Genomic DNA, 19,067 nt, shown 5'->3' with positions numbered 1-19,067 from the left:
CTGACCCAGGTTCAGTCCAGAGGCAGGGACCAAGCGGGGAGGAGTGTCCCTCTGGTTCGTGAGCATTTAGACCCTCGGTGCTAGACCAGTGCCCAGCACTGTGGACACTCCGTGAATATCTGTGCTGGACGGACAGACGGACAGACACTTGGAGCAACACTGAGGCTGACGGGAGATGTCAGTCAGTAGCTGTGGCCCCTGTGGACGGCGACCTTCCCTACGTCTAAGAGAGAAGACGTCTGCTACGGCAGGCCGGCCTCTCTCACTGACGTCTGGACTCAGTCGCACCCCTAGGTCCATCTGAGGATGGCTCTGTGGGGGGACACGGCTGTCACGCCTCCATCCACTCCCAGACCTTTGGAGTGAGCTGGGTTAGAGACTGCAGCCCCTGGGGCAGAACCTGACTGGCGTGGGTTCAGGGGTGGGGAGAGGACAGGCCCCTCACCTGCTTGTCTGGAATTTCAACTGTGGCAGAGGCAGGAGCGGCATGGGAAGTATGGGAAGGCCAAGTAGGTCACAGGCCAGCCACGGAGCAAAGCCCACCTACTCTGCCCCCAAAGCCACTGGCCACAGGGAAGCAACATGGCGGAGAATCCTGTTTGGTGCCCAGTCTGACCCGGCTGCCCGCAGAGGTCATGCAGCCACCTGCTTTGTCTGCGGGCATTTCCTCACGTCACCTGAGCACCACCCCAAAGCCCCCAGCACCTGACAGCCAAACGCCCCCCCGGAAGCAGACCCCAGCCGCCTTTCCTCAGGACCAGACCCAGGCACCGTCCACCCCACAACCGTGAGGCCTTTGCTCTGGGCAGTGTGCCAGGCGCTGGGGAAAAAGGTCTGTTAGGATGCACACACACCCCCAGTGTCTCTCATCTACAACTACACCCAATTATAGCTCTCAGTCTGACTGTGCTCACATCGATATTCATTAGACCAGCAGGAAAAACAAAAAGAAAAAAAAGGTCAAGCTGGTCGAGAACCCACAGGGCAGCAGTACCCCCAAACGCCCACTAGGAGGCGGAGCGAAATTGCCGCGAACTGGGCTCAGCCTGCATCTCTCCAGCAGCCACCCAGGGCGACCCGGGGATGGTACCTTTGGTCAGGGTGACCCCAGGATGGTTCCTTTGGCTAGGGTGGCCCCAAGATGGTCTCTCTGACCCAGAGCAAGTTTTCTGTGTCTGTTGCTAGATTTCCAACAAGGAAGCTGGAGCCGGTCTTAAGGCCAATGAAGCCCGCGTATTGAGGGAGGATAATTCGGACCCTGTGGGATACCCAGGCAGCACCAGAGCTCTTTGGCCACTGCAGCTGTTGGTACTGCTACCCTATGCAGGGCCGCCACTGTGAGCTGGTCCCTGGAACCCGCCGGGGGACCCACAGCCCAGCTGAGGCTCACTCTTGCAGGGGTCTCCTGCCTCCAGCTCAGGGCCAGGCAACAGTCAGCCCCCTAAACATCTGAAGAGAGTGGACGCACTAAGGGGTGGCGTGAGATGCGAGGGGACGGGGCAATCTGGGGAAGGACGTCAGTGTACGGCGGTCACCCACACAGGTGAGGGCAAGGCTGCTCCCCGAGCACGGAGGACGCCTGGACGAGGCCACAGAGCCCGTGATCCGAGGGGACTGAGCCGCCCTTACCCTTTCTCCAGGGTCACCCACTTGGCCAGTGGGACCCATCGTTCCTGGAGGTCCTGGGAGACCCTAGAATTAAAAGTAAAATCAGGCAGAGTTAAAGATGCAGCCACAGGGCGGTTCCCGCCTTGCCAGGAGAGGGTTCGAGAAAGTGCCGGTCCCAGGGCGCTTACCCCTCTTTTCCATCTGGGAGCTTTAAGGGGTCTCCCTCCACCCCTGAGCGCCTCCCACAAGTCACGGGACATAAAATGGGACACTCACCGCGGGGCCTTCGGGGCCGGGTGGCCCCTCCAGGAGCATGCCCTGGAAGAGACAGGGAGAGCGTCTGAGACCCCAGGACCCCTTCCCTCCATCCCCAGACCCCGAGTGCGCCCGGCCCCTAGCAGACCCCAGTCCTGAGGAAGCCCTCCATGCTGGGTGGACCACAGGGCCACCGTCTCAGGCCCCTGGGTCTGCACCCTCCGTCCTGGGAGGGGTCCCAAGCAGCAGCCTCTGGAATGGGGGCCACGGCGACCGTCCTCTGAGCGTTTCCAAGGCAGCCACAAGCCAGACAGCAACCAACAGGTTTCCCTCAAGAACAGCTTCCAGAGGAGAGAGGAGGAACCAGGACGCCCCGGCCACACCTCCGGCCTTCCTGTGCCCAGGGGGCAGTGCCCAGGCAGGCCCCGGTGACGGCGGCCCGAGGGAGCAGTGCACCCCAGGACCAGGGCCCAGCGAGGCTGGAGAGACGACCAGCCGGTGGCTTCCGGGAGGACAGGAGGAAAGGGCACCACAGCTGAGGTCCCCGCCTAGAGAACCGTTAGGCCCAACTGCTAGAGCGGCCATGCTGGGGTCTCCAGCCCCCTCCTCCCTCCACCTGGGCACTCAGCTGCCCTCCTCCTCTAGCCCCTCACCCGGCTGAGCCGAGGTTCATGCTGCCTCTGGCCCCCAGGCCTCACTGTCTTTCCCCCCAAATGGGGACAAGGCCTCCTGCCCCCCCGTCAGCCTGGGCCCTAGAGTCGGCACGGGCAGCGGAGGGGAGAGCAGGCTTCAGGTCTCTGCGGACACAGCTCCCGGCCCGGGGTCTCCTGCTCCCGGGCCTCGGCTTCAGCTACCTTCCCAGCACGGGCCTCCTCTCTACCCCTGTCCGGTCAACACCAAGGTCAGCGTCCTCTGTGTTCCATGCCCACCGCCCCAGCGTCCTCTGTGTTCCATGCCCACCGCCCCAGCGTCCTCTGTGTTCCATGCCCACTTCAGGAGTCAGAGGCAACGCATGGCCTTCCAGGGAGGGAAGGACCTCTGGCCCCTGCGAGGGTCTGCATGCTGAGAACACCGTGGTGGATCGTTTCTGGGGGTCCTGGGACCCGGTGGGTTCCGTCCGGCCCGGCTGGGCAGCCTTCAGCCTCACGCGGGGCACCTGGCTGCCGTGGACCCCTCCTCCCAATGAATTCCTGTGACGGCTGAGACAGCGGTGAGAGGGCTGGACATACTTGGCCCCCGGTGGCAGACCTGCCTCCTGTTTCCCCGGAACAAAGCAAGCTCGGGTCGCTTCTCTCTGGGTCTGATCAATGCTATTGTGCCCTGGGCTTTTCTTTGAAAGTGAACAGTTCTCTTGTGACACCTAGAATTGCCTCCTAGGAGTAAGAGGGTGTGCCCAGGACAGGCACCAGGTCAGCAAAGGTGTCGGACACCCCCCAGTGGGGGGCAACCAGGCCAGGGGCTGCAGGTCCCCTCCAAGCCCCTCATCCTCCCGACCAGGGCTCCCCAGTCACTGGGAGGATGCACCCGCTGTTTACACAGATGTGCACTCAGAGAAATGTTTGTACACGAGATGTACACAGAGAGTTCATCCAAACGGCCTCATCAGTCCCACTTTCCTGCCTCCTCCTCTGACAAAGGCAGCTGAGGAAGCTCAGAACTGAGCTAGGCTTAAGAGAGAAATCCCTGGCTGCCACGGACCCTGCAGGACCGCAGCTGTCTTCCCGGACACACAACCGCTGTTCTCAGGGAGTGGGGGCCACGGTGGGTGGGCTCTCATGGGAGGATCATTGCAGGTCGGCCCGGCAAGGGCCGGAGGCCGCTGGACGGATGAGCCCAGAAGAGGGGTGCCGGCGCTCTCCCAGGTACAGTGAAGGGATGGACCCCTGACCACCACCCCGAAGAGAAGTGCTCCCAAGACATGGGAAGCCATGGCCTTCCTTCAATGGCCCCGCTCCACGCCCTACCGGGGTGGAAGGTCTCAGCCTCAGCTGAGAACTCGAAACCATCCTTCACGGGGGTCCAGTCATCTGCTACACAGCACAGACCGAGAAAACCTCCCTTAAGCCCCAGTGGAAGGCAGACGTGCCTGTTACGGGCCTTCGCCAGATGATACAGGACATTGAACCTGGACATGCCTGGCTCCCTGAGGTCCCAGGGCAGCCGGGAGCACCAGATCTGACTGGCCTGAATCCGCTCGGCTGAGGGACTCCTGTCCTGTCGAGGAGCCACTGGTGTCGCTGACCCACGACACAGGGTACCAGGTCTGCCCCTGTGTCCCCGGGATGGACGGATGCAAAGAGAAGGAGCTGGTTCCCAGAGCCCCATGGACAGTGAGCCACGCTCCCCAGAAGGAGGTCGCTGGGGCAGGCTGGGGAGAGGAAACGGCCACCCAACCTTCACGGGCCGTGACGCCTGCGCGGCCGAGGCAAGACCACGTCGGCCGTGGTCCGGGACTCGGCCATCTGTTTATAGGGCGCTAAGACTTTGAGGACATCTGGTGATGCTCCAGGTTGAGAAATTCCAACAGTTTCCATGATGTCTCCAGGGAGACCGTCCTCGGCCCCTCGGACACTCCGAACAGGCTGGGGGCTGGGCGGGAGCAAACGCTGGGGCCAGAGGGGAGGGCATCCTTCCCTAACTTTATCCGGATCACTCATTTCTCCCCGAACAAAGATGAAATGCATTTTCTGGAGACATGCTATCTGTGTTGGGCCGCTTCTATTTTCTCAGCCTGTTCCCCCGGCCCACGCTCGCCGGTGGAGCCTGGTGGAGCCTGGCCACTGGACGCTTCATCCACTCTCACCCTCCTCCACCTGGACCTGGGACGCTATGGCTCTCACACCCGAGCAGCCCGGTCTGAGGGACATGTGAAAAGGAAGCTCGTCCTGACTGAGGTGCCGGCCAGGCCTTCCCAGAGCCAGGACCAAACCCAGGACTCCACCGAGCCTGGCCCCCGCCTGCCCGAGGGTTCTCCTCTTCCCAGGCAAGATGCCCCTTTCACCAAAGCGATGGGGACACCACGGAAGGCACCCGAGTCGGCGGCAAGTCCACCGGGGACCAAAGCCATCTGGACCGTGGTCTGCACACAGCTGGACCACAGGGAAGGCACACTGGGTGCGGTCCACCTTCTGGCACAGCCCCTCAAGGGCTGGCGCGGGTCCCCGGCAGCCCCGTGTCTTGAGGCGGCACCACGGGCCGCACTGCTCTTCCCCGAGGGTCGCCTTCCTCCCTGAGTCTGGACTTGGTGTGAGGGGTTTACATGTCGCCGAGCAAGGAGCCGCCTGGTGCTGGTGCCCCCTTCGGCCCCTCTGCCCGCTTCCTCTGCATCCCCATCTTCCAGCCCCAGACAAGTCCTGACTCCCTTGGACCCTTGGGGAGCACCGGGAAAGGAGTGTTCTCAGCCCGAGAACAGATGTGTGTGCCCAGCGGCCACAGCCCAGTGGGAGCGGAGGCGCCCATCCCTGGGACATGCCCTGGGGGCCGGGGCAGGAGGCACAGAGCAGGACAGTCATCTAGTCCCCCCGTCCTGATGCCCCAGCCACGGGCTTCAGGTGCCTCTAAGGGGGATGAGGTTCCAAAAGAACCTTCCCAGTCCCACGGGAGGATGGGGGTCACCTCAGTCCCCCGTCCCGGAAGTCCCACGGGAGGATGGGGGTCACCTCAGTCCCCCGTCCCGGAAGTCCCACGGGAGGATGGGGGTCCCTCAGTCCCCCGTCCCGGAAGTCCCACGGGAGGATGGGGGTCCCTCAGTCCCCCGTCCCGGAAGTCCCACGGGAGGATGGGGGTCCCTCAGTCCCCCGTCCCGGAAGTCCCACGGGAGGATGGGGGTCCCTCAGTCCTCCGTCCCGGAAGTCCCACGGGAGGATGGGGGTCCCTCAGTCCTCCGTCCCGGAAGTCCCACGGGAGGATGGGGGTCCCTCAGTCCTCCGTCCCGGAAGTCCCAAGATCGGAAGCATCCTGGAGCCTCCACGTGGGGCAACCGAGTCCTGGCAGTAGAGGAAGCTGGAGCCTGGCCCCAGCCTCGTGAGCCGTCGAGTGCAGGACGCTGGCCTCCTCCCTCTGGCTCTTGGAGGACGTGGCAGGGGTGGACCTTGGCAGCCAGCCCCTCCCCACTCTTAGAGCTGCTTCCCAGCCCATGATGCCACATCCACCACGTGCAGCTGCAGGGCACCCCTCCCCCAGCCGGCTGATCACCCGGCACCTCGCCCGCCCCGACTCAGCGCCTGGACCTCGGCAGCCCAAAGGCCACAGGGTGGACCCTGGTGCTCCCCGGCCAGGCACGGCTCCCTGAGGGCAGAGGACATGCCAACGCAGAGTGGGGCCCCCGCCGACACCCACCGCCCCACGAGGTGCACGTGGGACCCTCTTCCCTCTGATCCCAAGGTTAAGACGTTCTCAACAGTCATTTTGTTTAACTCGCCCCCAGCCCAGCACAGTGAAGTTTCACTCAGTGGGAGTTTCAGGGCAGAGCTGTTTTATTAAATCCCCTCGGCGTGGCTGACAGCCAGGCTGCACATGGCTGCACATGGCTGCACAGCCCGCGTGGAGAGCTGGGTCCGTGGCTAACTCTCCCTGCTCCAGACCGGCCGCCGCACTCAGCCTGCTAACCCCCTCTGCCCTCCAGGGGAGCTCCCTCCTTCCCAGAAGCCGAGTCTTTTAACAAGGAGAAATCGACACACAGCGATGTGCCCGGATCCTAAGCGTGCGGCACAAAGGGTCCTGACCCATTCGAATCCCAGGCGGCCGCCACCTCATTCGAGGTCCAGAACCTTACCCCCGCCCAGGCGCTTTTCCAAGCAGCGTGTGGCATCCACGAGGTCACACAGCTCCTCGTGGTAGCCCCAGGCATAGAGGCGCAGGGGTCCCACAGGTCCAGCCACATCCTACCTAACCCGCCACGTGCCCCCAGCTTCGACCCACCACCCCGCCGTTTCGGGCGACAATAAGAAAGTGTCTTACTGGCTCGACGATGGCAGGTTCTCCCTTTTGACCTTTCTCACCCCGTGGTCCGATCTGAGGTTTGTAAGATGCAGAGAGAGGAGAGGGAGAACAGGAAGAAGGTACAGATTACACCAAATCCATACGGCTGGTGAAGCAGGGGGTCCCCCGCAAGGGCCCGGGGAGGCACCCTCCCTAGCCACTCACCCCTTCGTAGATGGTGTCCTGGTTGGCGGGCATGCCCGGCCCGATCTCCGACGGGGAGATGGTGGGGTCGTAGTAAGGGTCGTAGTAGTTCTCGTCCAGGTTCCTGATGGTTTCTTCTGTGAACTCTCCCTCCAAGTCGTCCATCCCCTCCTCCGGAGGCGGATCGGGCTGAGAGGGAAGGCGGCAGGGTCACCCAGAGGAACGGACACGCACAGGCCCCCAGCCCCCGGACTCCAAGCACCGTGGCATTCCGAGGTCACAGAACACAGGTAGCCTGGGGTTTCACTTGTTGGGAGTCATCGTCTCCCTCTCACGACGGGGAGACTCACCCCAAAGCCCCCAAGACCCCGTGGAAAATCAGGGCTGCAGAAGGACGGGCACGTGGCCCCAGGCTGCACCGTGTACTTGGGGAACCTGGGGCCGCCAGGGGCTCCACCCAAGGCCCAGGGTCTCGGGGTAACAAGCTCCTAATCCCATGCCCGCTGCCAGAGGGGTCTGGACCCATCAGAACCCCGTGTGTCTGCTCTGTGGCCATCAAGGATTCAGCATCACATGATGGTTGTTTTTAAGCACTCCCTATGGACCATGGGCTGAGCTCAACTCCTCTCCAGTCTGAAGACGTGGCAACAGCCCCAAGAGGCGGGGAACACTGGTGCCAGGTTGTAAATGATATCACTGATTTTGAGAGAGGGGATATCACTTTCCAAGGCCACTGGCAGAGACTTCAAGTCAGGTCGGCCTGATGGGAAAGCCCATGGTCCTACCGGGCCTCACGTCTGGTCTGCTTGTCCAGACCCCCAGCTCATGTACCTGTCTGGCCTGCCCTCACCCGGGCCCCAGACAGGAACACTGTCTGTGAACACGCATGCCCTCATCCGTCACCGCCGAACCCCAAGAGACCTGGAGGGCGGGGCTCATTCCACCCATTTTGCTGATGAAAAACTGACAACGCTGAGATGCACCCAGCAAGGCAGTGACGGCAAACTCACTCGGCCATCACTTAGAACGGCCTGGCTGCAAAGGGCTGCAGGGCCAGTTGTGGTGGGCAGGGGGAGGGCAGCTGCCCCAGGACAGCGAAGTGAGGAGTAGAGAAGGAAGAGCCCGGGGTCCAGCCCCCTCCCCCGGACCAAGCCCACGCGCTGGGAAGGCAATTACGTTAGAGGCATTGGAGGTGAGGACTGTGCTGGTGGGAACTTCGGCCCGGGCGCCCTGGTCGGGGGACCGGTCGGGGCTCTCGTCGGGGCTCTCGATGCCTTCGCCGTAGCTGAAGTCCTCGTAAGGGGGTGGGGTGTAGTAGTCCTCGCTGGGCACGTACTCGTAGTCCCCGATGCCGGGGTCCTCCTCCTTCCCGGCCCCCTCGCTGGTGTCGGGCACCGGAGGGGCTTCCGTGGGGGGCTGGGTCAGCTCCTGGGAGCCGGGCAGAGACATGCGGGGTTAGGGGTGCGGCCGGCGCAGCGAGGACCGGGTCGGGGCTTTCCTCTGCGGCTTGAGAGGGAGACTGACCCATTAACCAACCGGGCCCTGTGGATCGGGGTGCAGGGGTCCCCTCAGGCCGGGGGAGACAGCCCAGCCCGCGGAAGTGCTGTGCACGGCTAAACCCCGTGGTCATGCACTTGGACAGGGTGAACTGTATCTCAAATTTTTTTGAAGAAGTAAGAGAACAGAGAATTCCCTGGTGGTCCAGCGGTTAGGACTCTGCGTTCTCACTGCCGAGGGCCTGGGTTCAACCCCTGGTTGGGGAACTAAGATCCCGCAAGCCACATGGTGACCAAAGAAAAAAAAGTAAGAGAACATTCCAGACTCTTAGAGCCTTCTGGGCCAGTGTCCCGGCCACCCGTTGGGGAGGGGACTGGATTCCATCACAGCCATGTCCCCTGGTGTCCCCCGCGCCACGGAAGGCCCTCTGCCCTACACTCCCCGTGAGGAGAAAGCACATACGGTCCCCGGTCCCCCGTTTCCCTGCCAAGCTCCGCCCACCGCCCCTGCTCTCCACGCATCTCCAAACGGCCCCCATGTTCGCCACGGCGCCCCCGGCCCCCCCGCCAACCACGGCCTCCAGGGACCAGCAGCCACCCGGCCAGACCTCGGCCACCTCTGTGGTCTCTCGAGCTGCTTCCACTGGTGTCTTGGTGGGGGTGGGCTCCTTGCCCACGTCGTCCGTGTCCTCATAGTAGGGGTACTCGTAGTAATAGGTGTCTCCTTCACCCTCTCCTTCCGGGTACTGAGAGCAAATAGGGCCACGTGAGGAGGGTGCGGGCCCCCCACCCCGAGATGCCAGCCCGCCATCTCCCTCCCTCGTGGGCTCAACTGGGAAGATCGGACCCCCAGAAGTCGTGCCCAGCTCCAGGCACCAACCCCGTGGGCCCTGAAAGGAGTCTTCCCCCTCCATCCCCTGGGGGAGCAGAGCCAGCCCCACGAGGAGTCCAGGGAAGGAAACGGGGACCCCCGGTGGCCTTCAAAGAGAGATGAGCCCTAAAAGGTCCAAACGTTCTGACCCTTTGGCACCCACCCAAACCGAGGGCCCCCCCGACCTTCACCGAAGGCCCAGGCCTCACGGGAGGGACTTCACAGCGACAGAGACGGTCTCACCCTCAGACCCATTTCTGTGTCGGGCATGGGGAGGGTGAGGCGTGGCCAGGAGGCCTCGCCTGCAGCAAGCCAGCTGGGAGCACTGCCAACCCTGTTCTCGGGGTGGGAAAGACATGCCTAGCCCAGGACTCCACAGCTTCATGGGGTCCCCCCTCCTTCTCTTCCGACTGCTCGTGAAAGAAGGGAAGCTCAGAGAAAAAATAGAGAGCAGGATTGAATTTTACTGAAAAGAAACAGGAGTCCAACCTGAGCAGGGGATGGGAGAGGATTCTCATTTGGAAATGGTGCAAAGAACTGCAAATCCAATTAACCGAGGTGCTGCTGGGGCGTGAGGGCGGGTGGATGGGAAAGGCTGACCCACTGACACGCGGGTCACGGCCAGAGGACAGTGGCATTGGACACGCTCCTGAAACTCTCGGGCCGAGGCTGCCCCTCAGAGTAGCTGCCGCCCTAGGGGTCAGAGGGGACCATCATCCGCTCCGACAGCCCTGAGCCCCTCCTGCCTGGCCAGCTCCAGACGGCCCGCCGGGGGCACCTGTGGCGTTTCCGCTCACAGCACCCCACCCAGGTGTTGGTCCAGGGGGCACATGGCTCTCTTCCCCCAGAAACTTGGGTGAAAGATCCTTTACCAACATCCTTTTTGACTCCATGCTTTGGGAGCACAGAACCCTTCGTAAAGTGAGTCAGGAGTCCACCTTGCCCCGGGGATCAATTATAGTCTCACCCAGTGCGTTTGCTTCAAACGGGAGTCCCACAGCTTCTGTGTGCCTCCACGCCCAGCACCCCGAGATGGTCCGCCCACGGCTCCCACCAGGACTCACATATTCATCGGGATTGGGGTCCTGAGACTGGGGCTTGTCAGGGGCCGCAGCGTCACAGTCAGGGCTGTACTGCTCGCAGTAGTCGTAAGCTGCCCGGTGGTCCGAGACGAAGAGCAGCTGCTGGATGTCTCCCTGGAAGAGGACAAAAAGCCTGAACAGGCAGCACAGAGGGCACCCACGTGGGGACCCAGGAGAACTGCCTGATGCCTGAGAGCTTGTCCTCGGGGCCAGGCCTCCTCTGGGGGAGCTGCTACCTCCAAGAGCCATTCAACCGACCCGGCCATCCAGGCATTACTGATCCATCCACCCACCCACCCATCCACCTATCCACCCATCCATACACCTATCTACCCATCCATCTGCCCATGAATCCATCCATCCACCCACCCATCCATCCACCCAGCCATCCAGTCATCTACCCACCCATCCATCCACCTACCCACCCATCCAGCCAGCCATCTACCCACCCATCCATCCACCCATCCATCCATCCACCCACCCATCCATCTACCCATCCATGCACCCATCCACCCACCCACCCACCCACCCATCCATCCATCCACCCATCCATGCACCTATCCACCGACCCACACATCCATCCACCCATCCCCCACCCATCCATCCATCCATCCACCCATCCATCCACCCGCCCATCTACCCACCCACCCCTCCGTGCACGGACCATCCATCCTTCTCTCCGTCCACCCATCCACTCATTCAATAGTCATTACTGAGCACCTACTAAGTGCAAGCTACTGCATCACACGTGGCGGATGCACGCACGGCCCAGAACCACTGCCTAGGCGTGCCCACACCCTGCCTAACACCTCGGGCTTGCCCTGTGCCCCACGGGTAAGACCCCATCACACCCGGACTGCGTATTCATCAGATTTCCATCGATTCCTGCACCAGTCCCGCTGCCCCCTTCTGACCAGAAGCCTGAGGCTGCCCCTGCTGCTGAGCCTCTGCTCTGCCAGGATCCAGCCAAAGGCTCGCGGCACTCCTGAAGGGCGGGGCCACGGGCAGAGCAGGAACGCGGTGCCCATCTGCACATGTCAGAACCACAGGCCCAGGCAAGGAAGCCGCACCCTCCCTGCCAGTCATTTGGAGAAGGTGCGTGAGGCCCTTCTCTGTGCCAGACCCCAGGAGGAGAGAGAGGCGGGCCCCAGGCAGGGGCCAGATGTGGCCTCTCATCGCTGGACCATGGCACGGCTGGGGTGATGTGTCACCCAAAGTCACTAAGCGTGGGTCCACGGATGGCCTCTGGGATCTGTGAAGCAAGGTGCCGGCCGTGTGCACAGCTCTGGGGACAGGACCCTTGCCCTCCGTGGCTTCCCAAAGGCTCTATGGGTAACCTGACCTAGAGACGGGGTGACAGTCCTGGAGTCCAGCAAAGGCCCATTCCTACCCGATCCCTGAGGCACAGTTCCAAATACGCGGCCTCCCAACCCGAGTTTGAAACTGCCCCCTGACGAGCGAGGACTCAGAACTACCCCCAGCAGCCCGTCTCCACGCAGGGGGCTCGGAGGGGTGGAGCATGCCCCCCCCACCCCGACGTCCAGCACTGTCTCCGGAACACAGACGGACCCTCACCGTCAGCATCACCGACCACAGCCTGGCCGCAGGCCCCCGGGGCTCAGTCTGCAGCCCCTCTGCCTTCCTGCCAGTGGGAGGAGCGGGCGCGCAAGGTGAGCAGCCTGTGGGGCTGTCACGGGGGCAGAGCAGGAGAGGGGCGCCCCCCGCCCGGCGCCCACCCCCTCGCTCAGCCACCCCTTCTCTCTCCCTTTGGATGTCAGAGGCTCCCGGCCCACGTTTTAAACTCTCCAGCACACAGGAACCATACGACAGGCCCAGTGAATCAAAACCACACATTTTTATTGAACAACATGACTTCTAGTTCAAATTTCATCCAATTCAAATAAAGTATTTCTCCCAATGGACTGGCAGCTTGACATCTGAATACACGCTCTCCAAATGCGGTTACCGGAAAAAAGAACAGGCTCGGGGCATTTGGGGGGCAGCTGTGACCCCGGGCAGGGGGTGCGGCCCTCGACGGAGCCGCCAGCACACTCATCACAGTGGCCCGGCGGAGGGCCTGCCTCCCCGGAAAGCCCAGGTCCCCGGGTGGCGGACGCGGCCGGTGCATCTCTGTGTCCCTCTATCACAAGGTGTCCGGCCCAGCGCCAGGCCTCGCAGGCCCCGCACGGGGCGATGAGCAAAGCCAAGGGCACGGCATCCACTCCCACAAAGAGGCCCCGCCGGAGTGGAGGTGCTTCCCAGCACTCAGCCCAGCCTCCGGAATGTGCCTGCCGACCCGCCTGCCCACCCGTGCCCCAGACTGCAGCAGTGACCACGTGGTCCGTCGAGGGCCCCGCCGGCAGAAGGCCCCCTTCATCTCCAGCACCCACCTTCCCCTGCAAGTGCCCGCACGTGTTGAAAATCATTCTTCCCGCCAAATCCTCAAGTGGGTTTTCACACCAAAAAAACATGCCTGTTTGTTCTGTGGGCGTGTCCCTCAGAGGGCAGGGGTCTACTGTCCCCCACCCACTATGGAGAAGGGGAAACTGAGGCATGGCTGCAAAGCCCCCCAGAAGCTCTGCACCCGGATCCTCACCCAGAGCTCCCTCCAGCCCTCCCCCTACCTCTTCCTGCACACAGGGAGGGGCTCACATCCCCGGGCACCCCATCGGGGCCAGGAGCTTTGGGGCAGGACCCTGGGGTGACAGATGTGGCTCTGCCTCTAGGCTCCCAGACGGAGCAGGTGGCTCCCCTGCTCCCAAACCACCCAGGGGCGTCACCTCCCGAGGGCAGGGCAGGGTGGGGAGGGGGCTTCAGAACGCTGCCCCCAGCCCCCAGCAGCAGACCCCACGGAGGGCTGGGAGGCAAAGCCGGGGCTCAGGGAACAGCGGTCAAACCCACCTTACACGAGCCAAGGAGGCACCTCCCTGGCCTCACGGGAAACACCAGGGCTGCGCGAAGCGAGGGAGGACCTCGGCCTCCCTCGGGGGTTCTGACCAGAGGCAGGATGGTTCCTGGACCCCAAAGCACTGATGGGGTACTGGGGGCACAGGGGGACGCTGGGCGGCCCTGGATGAGGTGTCCTGGGGGAACCACACTCAAGCACGCCCTGAAAGCCATGACCTTAACACCCCATGAATACCCTGAGGCCTCCAGGGCAGAGGGAAGTCCTGTCTCCCCTGCCCCACACCCAGCGGGGGCTCCCGAGGAACCCGGGCCCCTCAGACACTCTGCCCTGAAGGGCTCGGGGGCAGGGCCTGGGATCTGGGATCCCTAAGGCTCTGGTCATTGTGGGGGCAGCCAGGCCCTAGAGCGGCCCCTTGAGTCTTCAGACAAGCTCTGATCTTACATTCGGGTCAAAGGCAGCCGCTGCTCTGCACCCCGAGAGTACCCCTCCTTCCGTCCCCCGTGAGGCCTCAGGAACTCCTCTGCCCCTTCTGCAGCATCCGATCAGAGCCAACCAATTTCTCTCTGCAGCAAGGGGGCATGTGGGCGACTGTCCTGGTGGCCGGCGACCCCAGACAGGACGCAGCCCCTGGGCTCCCCATTTAGCCAAAGGAAACCTGGGGCTCCCCTGCCCTCCTCCACCCTCGGGTGGTCCAGGAGGAGGGCTCTGCCAGAAGTCTGGAAAATCAAAATAGAGCCTCTGCCGTCGAGAGGCTGGGAGCCGGAACTGGAATTATTCGAGGCTGCGCTTCAGGCTGGGGACACGGAACACCTCGCGTGCCCCTCCCAGAGACCCCGTCTCCCGCTGTGCTTTGTCTCATTGAGACCAGAGGCAACTCAGAATCCTTCTCAACACAGGGCTTCCGGCAGCACCACCCGGCGACTTGGAGACGTCGTGCCCCCTGGCTGCCCTAAGGGGTGCATGTTGCCCTTCAAACATGCAACGAGTGATCACAGCTTTATGACTGTGTCTTGAGAGCATTTTCACGATGCCTCGGGGGATGGGAAACCAAGCTCCAAACTCCAGACCCAGAGGCCCATCACGGAGCCCCTGCCCTGGTGCAGCCTTCACAGCGGCTGCTGGAGGGAGATGCCGGAGCCCAGCTGCAGCCCCTCGGAGCCCAGGGAGCACCAGCGGGATGGTCCCCACTCGCCGAGCCGGCCCTCGCTGACCTCCCGGGACGTCCTGCCTCCCGCCTCTGGCCCCTCGCAGGTCCCTCGGGACGTGGGGACCTGGAGCTTGGCCTGGCCAGGGCTTCTCAAAAAGGGTTCCATGGAGGGGCCTGGGGTCCTAGCAGGTTTTAACATCAGGCTGCCCCAGAGGAATGTTAGTTAGGAAAGGGTTTACGGGCTTCCTCAGAAAGTCAAAATCCTTGATATAGTAAAACCGTCTCATTTTACAGATGGAACCTGAGGTCAGCAGGGGTGGGTCCCGCCAGCCTCAACAGCAGCTCAGCCCCAAGGGCTCCGAGTCCGGGGAACTGTGACGCCGTGACGGGGGTCCAAAGTCTGCCTGGCCACTGCTGGGTGCCCCCCACAAATCTCTCCTGAGCCTCACTGCAACCGCCACTTTACAGATGGGGAAACGGAGGCCGTGGGGTGGAAGAACTTTCCAGAACCAGGAAGGTCCCACTGTGTATCTCCTCACCCCGCAGCATCCGTGCTGTCTTACACTTGACCAGGGCCTTGGTCCCCTCATCCATGATGCAGCGAGCGCTCACCGAGGGTCCCCACTGTGCTCTATCTCTGCTCCCCGAAATCCCCACCGTGATACGGGTGAGGCCGTGACCCCCCTGCACGGTCACCGGCCCAGGCGCACTTCTCCCCCGGCTTTCGCCCCACCCTGCCCGGAGCCTTGCCCTCTGAGCCCCGCAGAGCCTGGAGCAGTGGATGTGCACCCTGCATGGGGAGCTGCTGACCGACTGCCACCCACCCTGCCCCTCCCACAGCCTACAAGCACCCCCCCCCCCCCCGACAGCAGCATTTCTCGCTGCGACCTGCAGGGGCACGTGCCCCGCTCCAGCCCCTGACGGCAGGCCTCCGGGCTCCCACGGATGACAGGACCCACGAGTCACATACGGCCCAGCCCAGAGCGGGCAGCAGACCTACGGAGGGCGCCGGGGGGGGGGCACCAGGCGGCTGGGGCTCCGTCTCCTCCTTCAGCAGCAGCCCAGGGCCCGGGGCTGCACGCGCCCACCCCGCCCCACCTGCCACCCGACGGGATGGCTTTCCAGGCACCCACTGCCCGCCGCAAGCCTCTGCCTTTCCCCATTCCAGCCCACTGCCCCCCGGCCCCTCCAAGAGGGAGCTGGACCTCGTTTCCTCCCTCTCATCCCCATGTCACAGATGCACCCACTAGGCTCGGGGGGGGGGTCACTCTCGCGAGGGCACGGAATGGGGGCTCCCTGGAGCCGACTTCTATGTCCCGCACGCACATCTACCAGAGCTTCCAGCTCCCATAAACGACACCATCACCTCGTCCAGGCAGCCCTCTGTGGGGCACGTCCCCGCCCCACCCGCCCCACCCGCCCCATGGGTGCTCCTGACACCAGACTCCACATCTCCAATGCAGGCCACGCCCTGTAATCGCTCAGGTTACCTCTAAAAGCCGAGCCCCAGACTCGGCGCCCCGCGCAGCCTGCCCTGCGGTGGCCCACGTCACCTGCCCAGAGAAGCAGGCGCACTGCTTTCACTGCATCCCTCGCTCCGACGATGCCCAGGGCGTTCTCGATTAACGCGCCTTATCTCTGCCCCCACCAGGTCAGTAAAGCTCTACAGACCCCCTAGAAGCTTCTGCACCAGCCCGGGGTCACCACGGCCATCCCACTCCCCACACGGCCCCAACGCCCGGGGTGGCCAGTGGCTGTCCCTCTTCCTGCAGAGGACAGGCCGGGCGGCCCGCGAGGCCCCAGTCATCGGGACACACAGGACACAGGTGTCCTCAGCTGAGCCGGGCATTCTGCTGAGGGAACCAGTCCTGCCTTTTCCCATAATAAGATTGTACCCAAGCTGCGCTCCTGCTGAGGAAACTGCAAAGTGTTCGTTGGAGAGCTTTGCAACCCTAAGGGCTGTGGACTCAGAAAACACCTTTGCCCAGATGAGGGAGGCCCTCGCCCCTGCTTCCCGGCCTGGGCGTCTGTGCCGCTGCTCCCTCCAACGACGCGGCCGGCTTTTCATTTCCTCTCTCCAGTGCTATTTAATCTTGCATCCCTCCTTCCAACAAACAGCCATGGGTCCCCCGGGGAAGCCAGCCCTGCAGGGCCTGCCCCGCACCACGGGCCCCTCCCTGTCCAACCCGAACCGGCCCCGAGGGGCTCCCACTGCGCACTTGGCTCTTCCCGTGGTTTTAGCCAGAGCGCTTCACCCTCGTAAATGGAGACACACGGTCTTTTGAGAGGACGGACGGACGGATACTTCTTGTCCCCGGCTGGGGTAGGAGCGCGCAGTCTACGGAGCAAAAACAAGAAGGAAGCATCGACCTTCGGCTGCCAGGGGTCTGGTCACAAATCTGCCCCCGGTGAGGACAGCCCAGTCTGAGTCCACTTGCCAGCAAGTGACACAGAGCGGGCACACGTGTGCACAGAGCACCAGGGACACGCAGGCACACATGGTCACTTGTCCACCCTGCAAAGCTTTCCTTCCCCGGGGGAGCCTGGTGGGTCTGACACTGGGACCAGCCTGGCGGACACAGGGCAGGGGGCTTCTATGAGGCACCTTCCTGATGTCCCAGGAGACTTCGCACATGAAAGCCCTCCCGAGTCCCCCTTCCTGTTCAAGCTCTCACGGCCCAAACGGGTCACACTTCACATCTTGTTGTGACATTTTTCATCAAAAGTCACACAATTGGTCTTCCCTGGTGGCGCAGGGGTTGAGAGTCCGCCTGCCGATGCCGGGGACGCGGGTTCGTGCCCCGGTCCGGGAGGATCCCACATGCCGCGGAGCGGCTGGGCCCGTGAGCCGTGGCCGCTGAGCCTGCGCGTCCGGAGCCTGTGCTCCGCAACAGGAGAGGCCACGACAGTGAGAGGCCCGCGTACCGCAAAAAAAAAAAAAAAAAAGTCACACAATGGAAATGGAAGGACCCAAGGCAGGGGGTCTAAGTCACTTCTTCTATGATTTTCGCAGCACCCACAGCGTGAGAAAGAGTCAAGCACCATTCAGGCGAGTGAGTGAGTGAGCGAGCGAGTGAGCGAGCGTTAAAGAAAGGTCCCCACGCGGTTGGAAGCCACTTCCTGCTGCCCCCCGGGTCCCGCCTCCATGGTCCATGTCTGTGGCCTCCCCCACTACGTGGCCACCACTGGTCCCAGCCCAGTTCTCACCTGCGCCACCCAGCCCTGGTGTCCCTTCACACCTGCACTGGTGCAGGCGGTGCACACCACACCTGAGTCTCCACGAAGGCGCCAGGGGCAGGGATGGTGGGGGGATGGTCAAGTCCCAGCCTCATCAGACCTGAAACTAGCCACAGTGACTAAAGGGTCACCTTACTGAACTCAGAGAGTGGACACCTCATCCCCAGACCAAGGGACAGGGCAGCAGAGCCAGCGGCAGGGACCAGGCTGGCTCACGGCCCACCGGACTCTATAAAGGGCATGGGTCTCACATCCTTTCCCCACTGGCTACGCGGCCCTAGATATTTCACTCCAGACATTTAGGTGAGCAGCCCAGCCTAGGCAGCACGTGAGTGAAGCTGTCCCGTCCTTCTCCCACCCCAGACTTTCAGAGCAGCAAGCCTGTAGGCACTGGACAGACCACGCAGCACAGGGACACATCTGTCGTGATAAGCTCCGCAGAGGAAGGAGCACGACTCTGGGCACCACTGCAGGAAGGGGTGAGGCAGTGACACAGGTGGCCTGGGTGCAGGATTCCGCCCCTTGCAGGCTGTGGGGCCTTAAGCACATCACTGAATCTTCCCAGGCCTCTGAGTGTGCATTTGCAAAGGAGATAACGAGATCTACCTCACTGAGGACTAAGCGTGACGGTACACACAGCATGCTCGGCGGGCCTGGCACCCGGTGTGGCCCAGACAAAGTGGAAACTGCCATCCCTGCCATCACCACCACCATTTCTACCATCACCACCTTCACCATCAACATCATCATAATCACCACCATCACCACCTTCACCATCACCATCATCATAATCACCACCATCACCACCTTCACCACCATCACCACCATCACCACCACCATCACCATCAACATCATCATAATCACCACCATCACCACCATCACCATCACCACCATCACCACCACCTTCACCATCAACATCATCATAATAACCACCATCACCATCATCACCACCTTCACCATCAACATCACCACCATCACCACCACCACCACCTTCACCATCAACATCATCATAATCACCACCATCACCACCATCACCACCACCATTACCACCATCACCACCTTCACCACCATCATCACCACCATCACCACTATTACCACCATCACTACCATCCCCATCATCAACATCACTACCATCACCACCACCATCATCACCATCATTACTATTATCATCACCATCACCACGAGGACCACCACTGACCATCACCATCACCAACACTAACATCACCAACATTATCATCACCACCATCACCACCACCATAACCACCATTACCATTCCCACTCCCATCCCAGCACCACCACCATTGCCGTCATCATCACCAACAACATCACCATCATCATT

General features: G+C 62.4%; 1 protein-coding gene across 3 annotated transcripts in view; it reads right to left on the bottom strand.

The window, feature by feature from the left end:
- The window catches only part of COL5A1 (collagen type V alpha 1 chain), a gene marked incomplete at its 5' end in the record, with an annotated part of 154,471 nt that overhangs the window by 77,770 nt on the left and 57,634 nt on the right, over positions 1-19,067 (bottom strand). For 2 of the 3 annotated variants that reach the window (XM_082843342.1, XM_082843343.1), the window contains 7 exons: positions 1,630-1,692; positions 1,885-1,926; positions 6,823-6,876; positions 7,009-7,176; positions 8,164-8,415; positions 9,092-9,229; positions 10,419-10,550. In XM_082843342.1, the coding sequence (XP_082699468.1) occupies positions 1,630-1,692; positions 1,885-1,926; positions 6,823-6,876; positions 7,009-7,176; positions 8,164-8,415; positions 9,092-9,229; positions 10,419-10,550 (849 nt within the window). The remainder of the gene's footprint in view (positions 1-1,629; positions 1,693-1,884; positions 1,927-6,822; positions 6,877-7,008; positions 7,177-8,163; positions 8,416-9,091; positions 9,230-10,418; positions 10,551-19,067) is intronic. The other variant, XM_082843344.1, reaches the window with a different exon arrangement.

This window comes from Leucopleurus acutus (genome assembly GCF_964270905.1).
Source record: "Leucopleurus acutus genome assembly, chromosome: 7".
Taxonomy (NCBI): domain Eukaryota; kingdom Metazoa; phylum Chordata; class Mammalia; order Artiodactyla; family Delphinidae; genus Leucopleurus; species Leucopleurus acutus.
The sequence above is the reverse complement of the archived record's forward strand: the minus strand, read 5'-3'. Positions and strand labels throughout refer to the sequence as shown.